The sequence below is a fragment of the Colletotrichum scovillei genome (assembly GCF_011075155.1).
Source record: "Colletotrichum scovillei strain TJNH1 chromosome Unknown Contig00008, whole genome shotgun sequence".
Lineage (NCBI taxonomy): Eukaryota > Fungi > Ascomycota > Sordariomycetes > Glomerellales > Glomerellaceae > Colletotrichum > Colletotrichum scovillei.
Window position 1 is genome coordinate 23,134 of NW_023336266.1, and position 13,240 is coordinate 36,373.

Consider the following 13,240-nt stretch of genomic DNA (forward strand, 5'->3'; position numbering starts at 1 on the left):
TGGTTTGACGCGGGTCACCTTTCCATCACACTTCTAATGTAGCTACAGGTCTTCTGTCTTTCACTTTATGTACGCACAGGCTGAAAGCGAGTATACTAGGTTCCGGTGATGATAGGACTCAGATCGAATTTGAGCTTGCTGATGTTGCGAGGCTCACAACCTCCCCTTGATATCCTCCATATGTGAGACTAAAAACGTTGGCGGGCACGAGAAGCTCAAGTAACTACAAGCTAGTTTCAAAGTCAACCAAAGATATTTGAATAAAATTCAAGCTAAACGATAACTGATATTACATATCAAATAGCCACAAAGCACGACTCAAAACATGCCCACACAACTCAACATCGCTTAAAAGCAGAACTAAAACATCGTCAACAGCCAAAAAGGCAAAAAGATTTGGTTCTCCCCTTCCAGAATCGAACTAGAGACCTTTCGATGACAAGAGATGAACAATTACAGTCGAACGTGATGAACCAACTACACCAAGGGGAGTGACCAAGGCTGAGCCTTGCTCGGTGTGGAAGGCCTGCGCGAAAAAATGCCTCAAGAAGTGTTTGCGTTGACCCACAGATTGATCCGCAATTCTAGGGTTGTGATTTCGGCTCTTTGCAGACAGTCCATTTTAGGTCAGCGACCTAACCGGGCACGTACGGATTTGTCTACGCGAATACAGTATGATTGCCATAAAGAGACAATTATGACTTTTCATATGCGACAACCCAGAGTAACGATTCTGGTGGTTCTGTGAACATCTGTTTTCAAGCTCGATAGCTCAGTGACATAGCAGACTCGCGGCACGAGGGACTCTTCGATTGGCCTGGCTGATTCGAGGTAGACAATTAGGTCCCAATGCCGGAAAGAAGCTTTCGGTTGTAGCACGTGGAAATGTTCGAAGACCATACTCAAAGAGATTGATGATCACCCCAACAATCGAGCTCGATTGTCCAATAGCCAGAACTGAATAGTCACGCCAAGGAAACGGCAAAGCTTGATTCGGCGAGAGCGGCCGCTCCCGGACCCGACGCGGTGGGTGGAGTTGCGGGTGGGGCCGAGGCAAGGTAAGCACTCCGATAAGCGATAAGCTTGTAGGTGTAATGAGTGACGAAACCAATTGCCCATTTTTCTTTAATTAAATTCGATATTTTGGCCATGCCCTTTGGCGTCCCGCGCGACCCGGTCCGAACCCCCTTCACGAACCTCAAACCCGCAACCTTCAACCCTGAAGTTTCCTAATAACCACAACTTTTCTCACGTCTCATGCAATGAACCACGGCACGACGCTGCGCGCCATGCGCGCTCCGTCCTCTCTCTGCAGCAGCAGTAGCAGCTCCGTCCACACATCCTTCCTCCTCACCACCTCGATCGCGCGACAAGCCCCTACCGTCGGCTGCGGCTCCCTCCGCCCTCCGAACCCTCCTACTCCTCCACCGCGAACAGAGACAAGGTCAACGCCATCGCCTCCTCCCGCCCAGCGGCCCTCGACCTCCCCGAGAAGAAACCCGACGCCTCAAAGTTTGGCCACCTCATCCAGACGGGCAAGGCCTACATCAAGTTCTACAAGACGGGCCTCAAAGCCGTCTTCTCCAACCGCCACATCCAAGACGTCATCCGCGCAAAGAGCACCTCGGTTGAAGGCTTCCGCGCCCCCTCCGTCTTCACGCCGGGCGTCATCCCCAAGGGCTTCTCGCGCGCCGACTGGGTGCTCCTCTGGCGCGTGCGCCACGACGTCCTCCGCGTGCCCCTGTTCGGCCTCGTCCTCTTGGTGTGTGGGGAATTCACCCCGCTCATCGTCATCTTCGTCGACGGCGTCGTGCCGTACACGTGTCGCCTGCCGCGGCAGATCGACGCCAGCTTCTCGCAGGCTGAGGAGCGCCGGCACAAGTCGTTTGCCGACTTTGAGCGGGCTGCGCCGCTGGGCGTCGCGGGCACGCAGGGGACGGCCGCGAGGGCGCCGGCGAGCATGTGCTGCAGTCTGCATATGCCCGGTATGATGTGGGATAAGATTGGTTTTATCCCGCCGGGTATGTGGGCGACCAAGGGCAAGCTGCGGATGGCTTTCCTGGAAGGCGATGACAGGTTGCTGGCGCGCGATGGGGGCGCGGCCGCGTTGGAGGAGCAGGAGGTGAAGATTGCGGCTACGGAGCGCGGTATCGACTGCGCCGGTCGCGGGGATGAGGAGCTGAGGAAGTTGCTCGATGAGTGGCTGCGCCTGACGGAGGCTGAGGAGAGTGCGGAGAGGAGGAAGCGCATGACGGTTCTCTTGACGACAAGGTATGGATCTTTTCATTCAAACAATGCTCAAATCGTACAATTGCTAACTTTCTTCACTTCTGCAGGACGGAGAATTGGCCAAAGGACCGAGACGAGACTTTGCTCTCCCGAGTGGCATCTTTGAGTCGAATCACACACAGCGGACTTGTATAGTACCTCGCCTGGCAGACAGCACCAATGTCGTCGATAATTCTTTGTCAGAGGCTGCATTGCGGCAAGCGCCGGATTGTATACTACTACTGTATTTTACTGCGGCATAAGTAGAAGGATGGGCACTCAAAAGCATATGACGGGGCTCGGGGGTCACAAAAAGAAGGGTGGAGGTAGGGTTGCGGATAGACAAACCACTCTGTTCCAGACAGCAAGTAACAAATGTCAACAATTTTCTTTTAGACAACAACTTTGCGGACAATAGTCTCTGCATGTTCAGTGTGTCAACGTATTCCTGCAGGAATTCTGGATAAGGGGATATCCGATACGCGGCTAACCAGTGATCTATATGCCCGGCTCGTTGGCCCAACCTCCAAGGAGATACAAATACTAAGACTTGCCTCGCTGGTCCTCAGCGGTCAAGGGTGCACTTCCCGCCGTCCCTTTTCAGACAGTCGCGTCTCAATGCCTCGTCTCTCTGCGTTGCGTCGAAGTCGACTGCACTGGCGTTCGCCCATACCGTCTAGCCTGGACCTCATCAAAGGACGGTTTTCTTGGCCGCTTAGAACTACAGGCCAATGATTCCGTGGTGAATACTATACTACCCCCAACCAGTAGAACAAGACGCCCAAGATGCTCCCGAGAACTTGGATCAAGGATGAATACCGTTGTTGTGCGCTTTCGAGATCATGCGCAATTATGTCGAGGCTCGCTACAAATAGGCCCCGGAATTGAAGCCAATGAGACTATATAGCTCTGAAGGATTTTGGGTAGTATGATGTCTGGTGGTCTGACGTGTGAAGCGCAAGTCCGCGACGGATGCGCAAGAATATAGGCTTTCTGCTATTTCGTTTCTGCGAACCCCAAGATAATGGCCAGGTTCGTGGAAAGGAAACTACCATACTGTCACGCGAGCAAGAAACAAACAAGACAAATAGCTGGACCTATTGCCAAAAGTCAACCGTTGAAGTACAATATCGCAGAGATGTACCCAGTTATCAAGTTGCGTTCGACATGGAGAGTAAGGTCCAACGTTTAGCTAAAGGGTTATTGATTAGCTTTGACTCTTGAAGTTCGGAAATTACCAATTTCCCATAAATCCCATGTAAAATCATGCTGTGTTGATAAATCAAGTTGATTCAAGTATAGCTACGCAAATTTGAAGTCAGAGTAAATACATGATTACACCCTCGCTTCCGGCCCAGAAACTATCCCAACCGACACCACGGGACTATAATTGCCCGAGAATCTGCGATGCGGATGCTGTAGACATAAATAGATAGGACGAACGATGACCTCGCAGAAGCCTCCGCATGGGTGTGAGGCATATTTCAACGTTGATCAAAAGTGGAAGGTAAGTTCGTTCTTTCACGGGCTGCTTCCATGTCCCAAGATCAGTCCAAAAGCCGTAGGTGTTGTCAACTGACTGATCACTCAAGGTAAGGTAGCCGAGAGACATCCAGAAGCCATGATCACAAGTCAGGCAACTGTCACAAGTCAGCGCAAACGAGCGAACAACTCTAATTGGATCAAAGTATGCACGAAATTCAATATTGTAACCTCATGAAAATCCCCCTCACGTGGTTCAAGTTCCCTCCAAGTCATCAGTCGTTTCCCGCACGATTTGACGAACCCATCTAACCCGCCAAGACCTCTCCAAGGAGGTCAAAAAAGCTCTCAACTAAGCTTTCCCTCCCTCCCCATAATCATTTCTTAAAATAGACTTCTACCTTGTGCCTTTGTCGGACTAGGCAAGTAATCAAGAATCATTACCGCCTTTCTCTTCTCGCCCTCACTCTTCTTCCTCAGCTTCTGGCCCTGCTCGTCGGCAGTCTTGCAAAAGAGACGTTGATCGAAAAGGAACCAAACCCCTGTCAACGAAATTCTGGTGCCTAGAGCCTAACTGCAAAAGAAGCAACCTAAACCCGCAAAGCTAGTATGCCCGTACCCGCTCCGAATTGGCTATCAGACCTGCATGTAATAGGCTAGTGAGACTACCGCAGTAAAACTAGCTCAGTAATACTAGTCAGGGGGGGATGTTTGAAAAGAAGTCGGGTCTTGATTCACCAAGCATCTCACATCAGCCCCAAAATTCTTAGTTTTCTGGTGCGCTTCTTCTTTCAATGGGACGAACCCCATCTCGCACCCGTGTGTGTGAGGTGGGGCCGTCGCAGCCACGATCTGGGCTGCTGGGCATATCCGCGCGAGGAGTGTGAGTGTGACTGGCTCCAGCACATTAAGCTACCCGCCTCCCTTGCTGCAGATTTGCGGTAATGAGCGTGGTTTGGGCGATTATTCATACACATGCAGGAAAGAAATAAGAACTACGGATACATGGCACAGGTGGTGGTTCGCGTGCGTGTGCGACTCGGACAGAAATCTCAGGATACGGAATTTGGCACGGAATAGTTTGATGACGATGAGCGGCACCAGCGCAGCCGTAGAAATCCTGTAGGGTGGGCGCGCGATCCTAAATCGCCTCTTTAAAGACTCGGCCATGTCCCTACCACTGAAAACTCAATGACCCGAAAAGACAGAGGCACCGTCTACTCACTCCTTCGAGGACCTTTGCCCTCTCTCACAAAGGACGAAGCTTCTCTGGATCACATCGCATCATGAAGCTGCTGCTTCCCCTCCTCGCCCTCCTGGGCATCGGGGCCGCCCACCCGCACCAGCAGCACCCCCACGATGCCGTCGCCGCCGCCGCCGTCCTGGACTCGAGACAACAGACGTGTTCCGGCCCCGTGGAGAGTAACCCCTCCATCTGGTGGCGCGCCGCCATCGGCCACAACGGCACGGCGCCGACGAGCACGGACTCGACGTACCAGTACTACCGGACGGCGGTCCAGTACGGCGCCGATAACACGGGCGTCCAGGACTCGTCTGATGCCTTTAACTTTGCCATTGAAGGTGTGTATATATATATATATATATATACCTTGCCTTGCCTTATCTGATGCTTCGATATATATATACACCCCAAGCCATTGTGGTCTGATACATGAAAACTGACAAAACGTACAAACAGCATGGAGCCGTACCGGCAACACGGTAACAACCCGCCCGGCCTACATCTACGTCCCGCCCGGCCGGTACCGCATCAAGAAGCCGATCCAGATGCTCGTGACGACCTACCTCGTCGGCGACGCCCTCAACCCGCCCGTGCTCATCGCCGATCCGGCGCTCGGCGAGCAACCCGTGATCAACGGCTACGACTCCCACCAGGGCGACGGGTCCGCGACGAAGAATTTCTACATGGCGGTGCGGAACTTGGTGATTGACACCACCGAGATCGGCACCGGCGTCGCGGCCGTTGGAATGGACTGGAGCGTGTCGCAGGGGTGCTCGTTGACGAATGTCAAAGTGCGCATGCCGAATTTCTCGAGCCATATTGGCGTCACAATGGCGCAGGGCGGTTCTGGGATCTTGATTAGCGATTGTGTAAGTCTTATTTTCTCCTGTCTCTGTCTCTTATTCCCTTCGCTGTCAATGGCCTTGTCCTCGACTTGACATGTGTTGGACGCCCTCGAGCTTATGCAAAAGACTGACAATACGCCCCAGCAATTCGAAGGCGGCGCCATCGGCATCAAAGTCAACGGCCAGCAGTACCAATTCAAGAACCTCTCCTTCAACGGATGTAACGTCGGCATCTCCGTCGACCACGTCTGGGTCGCCGTCGTCCAGGGCGCCACCTTTGCCAACTGCAACTATGGCATCGACATGGGCCGCAACACGGCGGGCATGGTCTCTGTCGTCGATTCCAGGGTGGAATCCTCCTGCAACGCCGGCGTCAACAACCTCGTGACGGGCTACGGTCAGAATTCTCTGGTCCTCGACAACTTCCAGGTCGGCGGCGGGAGCACCGCGGCCGTCAAGTCTGCGAGCGACGGATCGACGCTGCGCAAGGACTCTGTGGCGGCCGGGCAGACGTGGGTCATGGGGTACGTCAACTCGAATAACCTGCAAAAGGGAACCGTGTACCCCATCGACCGGCCCGCCGCGCTGGTTTCCGGAGACCGGTACTACGGCGCCGCTGCCGCAGTATGAGAAGTATGCGCTGGATCAGTTCGAGTTTGAAGGGTGATGCGCAGTACCCCGTACGGCGACAACAGCCACAATGACGGGCCGAGCATCAACGCCATCTTGCAAAAGTACAAGGGGTGCAAGATCATCTTTGTGCCGCAGGGCATCTACCGCACCGAGGAGACGATCTACGTGCCCCCCGGAACCCGGCTGGTCGGTGAGACGCTCAGCATCATCAACGGTAGGCCATGCCTGAACCACTAGAGTCCCTTGAAACCGGTTACTGACTTGAGAATAGGCATCGGATCAAAGTTTTGGAACCCGGACGACCCTCAGCCCATCCTCAAGGTCGGCAACCCCGGCGAGACGGGCGTCGCCCAAATCACCGACATCACGGTCGAGGTAGCCGACGTCCTCCAGGGCGCGACCCTAGTCCAGATTAACATGGCCGGCGCGCGGCCCGGCGACGTCGGCATCTGGAGCAGTGTCTTCCGCGTCGGCGGCACGAAGCACTCGCTCACCAACACAAACTGCGGCGGCGCGGACCCGGGCGCGTGCAAGGCCGCCTTTGCGCTCATGCACGTCACCTCCACGGCGAGCGCGTATCTAGAGAACGTGTGGGGCTGGGTGGCGGACCACTCGCTCGACGGCGGCGCCGCGCAGAACATTGCCGTCGGCAGGGGCGCGCTCATTGAGAGCACCAAGCCCACGTGGCTGGTGGGAACGAGCTTCGAGCACTGCGTCTTGTATCAGTATAACCTCCACAACGCGCAGAATGTGTATATCAGCTTGGAGCAGACGGAGTCTGCATATTGGCAGGGTGAGGGGACTCCTCAAAGAGCGCCCAGCCCGTGGTCGTAAGTCAACCCTTGGTCCAAAATTTGTCGATACTCTGGATTGCTAACCCCTTTCCAACACAGCGTAAAATCAGCTTTCGGCGACCCGGATTTCAGCAACTGCGCGGCTCAGGGACAGGGCAACAACGACCGGACGACCGGTGCTACCGATCGTGGGGCCACTACATGACGGGCAGCTCCAAAGTGGTGATCCACGGTTCCGCGCTGTGGGTGTTCTTCAACAAGATGAACGACAACCAGTGGCAGAACGCGCAGTGCGAGAACACGGGCGGCAACTGCATGACCAACCAGGCTTACGCTGACGGCGCCAAGTCGACGTACTGGTTCGGCCTGAGCACCAAGAGCACCACCGCGCTGCTGTACGACAAGACTGGGGGCGTCATCTGGGAGGTGTTTGCGAGCGATAACACTGGTGGATGGGGAGGCGTCCTTGCCGCGTATCTTCGGGATACGGCAGCTTGAAAGTCTAGGGAAGGCTGAGTGACGTCTTGTGGTATAATTGAGACTTCGTGTATATATTGGAGGGAGGATGTAGATTTGGAGTTCAAAATCCAGGGAAAGATGCCCAGCGACAAAAGTTTCTTGCGTACGTGGGAAATCAACTGCGGCTAAAGTGGATGTAGGAAAGGACTATGATGAGTGTCAACAAATGATGGCCACAACATATCCAACGTCCATCGACTTGCCGTTTAGATATTGGGTGCAATATATGCAACCGCAGGTCAGACGACTTCATAGAGCAGGTTTTTGCTGGGCGTACATCGTCTGCTACAGCTCGAGATCATTTATCAAGCAGACAAGAGCTGACAGGAGTGCGGCTTGACAGTGCAAACGTCGTCAACATGTTACTTGTCTCTCCACACCAACCGTCTTGTTCATCCAAGTGGACTTCACAGTGCTATCCGATCAAACTGGTGGACTCGGCAACCGTTGCGAACATGGCAGGACAACATACACGTTGTGGAGAAAGATGTTGGACAAGTCAACGGGATGTTGAGGATGATTCGCCCCGGCCTTGTCACCTGTAGTAAGTTCGGCCGCCAGCGTGGCTTTGACTTGAACATTTCTGGCAAATGTGGTTTAGCCAACGGATCTGCATCGGGAGGTAATACGGACTCTTCTTCCTGAATTAACCTAACCTAACCTAACTAACCTAACCCTAACCTAACCTAACCCTAATAACCTAACCCTAACCGCAAACCACTAACCTACCTATCCGGTATGGAAAAACAATTTTCCGGTCTCCCCGTTGAGCGGGGATTTTCCGTCGGACGGACTGAGAAGTTAATCCGATATACCGAGAATGGCATTCCGATCGTACGAGGGACGCGAGTCCTGCATATGAACGCGAACCAACAAAGCCAATGGGAGGATCGAAATACGCGCCGAACAACATTGCTGCCTAACAAAGAATGGAAGAGGTCTTTCCCCTCTTCCCATTCTGATGAAGCATAAGTAGGCGCATCTCGTCCGCACTCAGCTCTGCCCTGATGAGCCACAACACAGGCGAAACGTGATCAGTCTTCCTTGCGAACTGCGCGTCGGCACACTTGTGTTTTCTCATTTTTCTGCAACTCAACGCTGCCCTCATTGATACAACTAACCCTAACCCTAACCCTAAATAATAAAGAAGCCGTAGTTCTAGTTCGTATATAAAATATTCTATTATAAATATACTTAAAATTAGTAATGCCGCACTTAAGTTTCCTAAACTACCTACTTACTATATAATTATAATACTTCCTTTTATTCTCTTTATCCTTTAAAAATAGATTAAGTTAAATACTATTAAATAAGACGTATTACTACGGTTACTATTTGTTACGACCCAACACGCATGACAAGGCCAGGGCCTGCCCCACAGGACCTACGGCGGCTACCACACCATATATGCGGGAACACGAACTCAGGGCGACTCCTCTCGGGACGGAAGAACTATGGGACAAGTCACGTGACGATAAGAGATAAGGAACTCCGTACGTTCGAGATACGGGGTCCGTCCTTTCACGATACGGAACCCGTATGTTCAGAACACGGGAACCGTTGGGTAAACATACGGACAAAGAATATGTTCAGGAACGAGACTTGTATATAGTGTGGACTTGGGCCGGGCACAGGACAGACTTCCATAGCTTCTTCAGCAATCAACTTGTCAGATCTTACGATCGCTTTCAGCTATCTTCACTGAGAACCTTCTGACAAGACTACGATTGATCACCGAAGCCTTACCCACCTTACGATTTACAGATAGCTTCAGGAAGCTATCACGATTCTGACACTGTTTACTTAGTTATCGCAGCCTCAACTTCTGCTAACATACTCACTACGACTAGCTGGCCGTAACACTTTGATTGCTCCTGTTCAGTAAGTTCACTCTACGAAAAACTAACTAAACAGTACGAACGATGTCGTCCCGCGCCTCAGCCAAATCTCCTACCCCGGGCTCTTCAGCCTCTTCCAAACAACCTGTTCGAAGCCTGGCCGAGAAATGGAGACAGCTCCTATGAACGTCGACTCCGACGATGGTCACCCTCAAAGAGACCTACGATCGACTCCGCGAGAGAGTCCAGAAAGGAGACGCAGACATCGCCAAGGTACAGACCATGTACAACGAAACCGCGAATGAGCTCCAAAACCTCAAGATCATGATCCAGCAGTTCGGGAATGGCCCTCAGCGCATTCAGGACCTGGAGAACGAAGTCATCCGACTCAGAGAACAAGCAAGTACCAATGTTCAGGCGCTTCAGGAGAGGTCAACACTCTCCGAGCCGCTGCCAACATCATTGGTACCCCCATCCAGGGAGGACGACAGAAACTCAAACTCAGCGCACCCATCACCTATGACGGCACCCCAGGTACTCTCAGGGATTTCTGATTCAAGTCAAAACTATCAGAACTTCCATCACGGAGACTTCACCAGCGAAACCGAGAAAGTTGTGCACGCCGCCAGCTTCCTCAGGGACGAGCCCTCAAGTGGTTTGAACCTATCCAGGAAGAATATCTCAGCAAAGAAACTCTTGACGAGTGCTCTACTGAAGTACGCGACATCTACAGTAACTTCAATGGATTCGAAGAAGCTCTCAGGTCCCTATTCCAGGACCTGACGAGAAACGACAAGCTGAACGCGACCTAGCGCAGCTACGACAAACCAAATCGGCAAAGGAATATTCCGCCGAATTCAGACGTCTCAGTGCCCAACTGGACCTCACTGACGACACCAAAATGTTCATGTTCTACCAGGACTGAAGGACGAAGTCAAGGACGAGCTGGTCAAGCTCGACAGACCAGAAGACTTCCTTCAGTACGGAGAACTCGCCATCAGAATTGACAACCGACTCTATGAACGCAAGAAGGAAAGGAAGGAACGACCTAACACCGGACGCAAGTACCAATGGCAACCTCAACGCAGTTTCCAGGCGAACCAGCGACCTCGCAACAACTGGAACAACAACCGACAAAGCACTGCCTACGGACAACATGACGGTCCATGGATCTCAGTGTCGCCAGAGAAGACAACCGCCCCAGGAAGGACTTCAAATGCTACAACTGCGACAAGCCAGGACACATGGCTAGAGACTGCCGACAACCCAAACGCATCAACACCAACCCGTTCCAGAAAAACGAGCCAATATCGCGAGCAAGAAATTCCCCACGCACAACTCTCATGGACGGCTTGCTACGACGACAACTGCCTTATTCACCAAGACAGTAAGGAACAAACCGGATGGTACCTAAAAACCAAGAACAACGAACGACCCGGATACGACACCACCCCACCACCTGTCAAGACCCTAGCGGTGGCAACAAAGAAGAAGAGATACCCATCTACCGACCTCTCACCCTCGAGGATAACAACATCAGATGTGTCGCCATACTCTCTCAAATCTGCCAGAATATGAAGAGAAGGCCAAGACAGACCCCATCATGAAGGATACCCTTCATCTCCTTGAAGAAAGAATCATGCAAAGACTTCAGGCAAGTACAAGAGCAACTCCTCAAATTCGAAGAAAGAGGCCCCGACACAGAAGAAATCATGGGTAATCTCGTCCACATGGCACGACGAAACAACAAGAAACAATCCCTTAGGAAGAAGGGACCCCCATCGGACGACATCCCGACCAAATCCATCTGTGATGCGACGAGACGACGGAAACAAAAATTCATTCGCAAGGTCAAAGAACAACTCAAGAACCTAGAACGCGAAGACAAAATCAAGTAATCAAGAGGCCCAATCTTGACTTCGAAATCAAGAATGGAAAGGTAGACTTTCGACTCAAGAAGGACGAACTTGAGATCGGCTCCAGCAGCCACACCTTCGACGAAGAATCACCCTATGATTCGGACGAACCTCGCGACGTCGCTCGACGACGTGCTCAGACGGAGATCGACCATGGATTCTATCCTAGTGTGGACGACACCAGCTCTGATGAGGAACCCGAAGAACCACGGTGTAAGAACATTGATCCGTACGAAGACGACCAGACAGTACAGTTCCACGGAACTAGTCAACCTAAGGAAGTACCTATGACACCACTAGTCAAGGAGATGGCTCCTTGCTCAACACCAAGGACGCATTCCACGAAGAATTATTTTGGGCAGAATGCCTCGACGATAAGTGTCTCTGGCATCTCTCACCCAAGAAAGAAAGTCGCTTCTACCCCCGAAGACGCGACGACCGACCTATCAAGGACGTCTACGTCGACGACCAACTACCGAACTGGACGCTCACATACTTCAATGGACTCGACAAGGCAACATTCAGACCAGACCCATGCTTTCTATGCGATGCCAGAACAGCAACGACATGGAATGGGACGAATGTAGACACGACCATTGTCAGATCCACTACGTTCCCAAATCCCAAGCCTGGAGGAACGGAGAGAACAAATTGAACAAGCACGACTGAGAAACAGACTGTCAAAAAACTAGGAAGGCCAATCGCAAAGGAACGACGAAAGGCGAAAATCGAAGACAAGTTCCTATGTGCAACCAGACAGTGCAACGACGCACACCTATGGGTCAAACTCGAAATACACGGACACAGACTGCGCGCTATAATCGACAGCGGCGCACAAGGAAGTTTCATATCACCAAGAGTAATGAACAAACTCGACCTACCATGGGTATGGAAGGACAATCCATACAAACTACAAACGGTAGAAGGAGAAAGAGTTGACTATGATGACGGATATGTCAATCGAGACCGTACACCTTTCGACATATATCAACGATCAACAAGAACAACTACAGTACGACATCACGGAGATTGGAGACATCGACGTCATCCTAGGAATCTCGTGGTTACGAAAACACAACCCACGGATAGATTGGACCACTGGCCAGGTCCTATGGGAAAATCCAGTCACTGAACGACCTAAGAAAAAGGGTTCAAACGGATTTCAAGCAACACCTGAAGAACAAGAACAAACACGATACATAGCCTTCATCAGGACGATAGAAGACGACAGGATGTTCGCACCCGGTACCGACGATCGAGGATCGCAACGACTCCAGACTATACCGAGGTACCGGATATACACGAAACTATTCATGGAACCTGAAGAAACAGGGTTACCAGAACACAGCAGCTGGGATATGGAAATCGAACTCAAAGAAGGAACGCAACCCGGTTCTATCAATATACCCTATGAATCAAGAAGAACAAGACTATCTCGACGAGTACATCGACGAGAGCTCGAAAAGGGACATATTCGACCTTCGAAATCCCCAGGATTCCCCTTATTCTTCGTACCAAAGAAAGGAGGAAAATCGAGACCAGTTATCGACTACAGGAAACTCAACGAAATCACGAAGAAGAATTGCTATCCTTTACCCCTCATCACTGAGCTCAGAGACCTACTTCACGGAGCCAACTGGTTCTGCGATAGATCTCGGAAGCATTCAACCAGATTCGAATCAAGGAAGGAGACGAGTGGAAG

General features: G+C 51.9%; 2 protein-coding genes across 2 annotated transcripts; both read left to right on the plus strand.

Moving 5' to 3' along the window:
- Nucleotides 1-1,262: 1,262 nt before the first annotated feature.
- On the plus strand, nucleotides 1,263-2,424 carry HER10_EVM0005629 (uncharacterized protein; the record flags this gene model as incomplete). Its single annotated transcript, XM_035475237.1, has 3 exons — nucleotides 1,263-1,300; nucleotides 1,438-2,271; nucleotides 2,337-2,424. 3 exons carry the CDS (start codon nucleotides 1,263-1,265, stop codon nucleotides 2,422-2,424), a joined length of 960 nt encoding a protein of 319 aa, XP_035330679.1.
- Nucleotides 2,425-5,017: 2,593 nt separating this feature from the next.
- HER10_EVM0000863 (uncharacterized protein) lies at nucleotides 5,018-7,763 on the plus strand (the record flags this gene model as incomplete). The annotated part of the gene is made up of 4 exons (XM_035470630.1): nucleotides 5,018-6,440; nucleotides 6,501-6,685; nucleotides 6,743-7,301; nucleotides 7,376-7,763. The coding sequence occupies exons 1-4, from the start codon at nucleotides 5,956-5,958 to the stop codon at nucleotides 7,761-7,763; spliced, it is 1,617 nt and encodes a 538-aa protein (XP_035330382.1). The 5' UTR covers nucleotides 5,018-5,955.
- Between the last annotated feature and the right edge of the window lie 5,477 nt (nucleotides 7,764-13,240).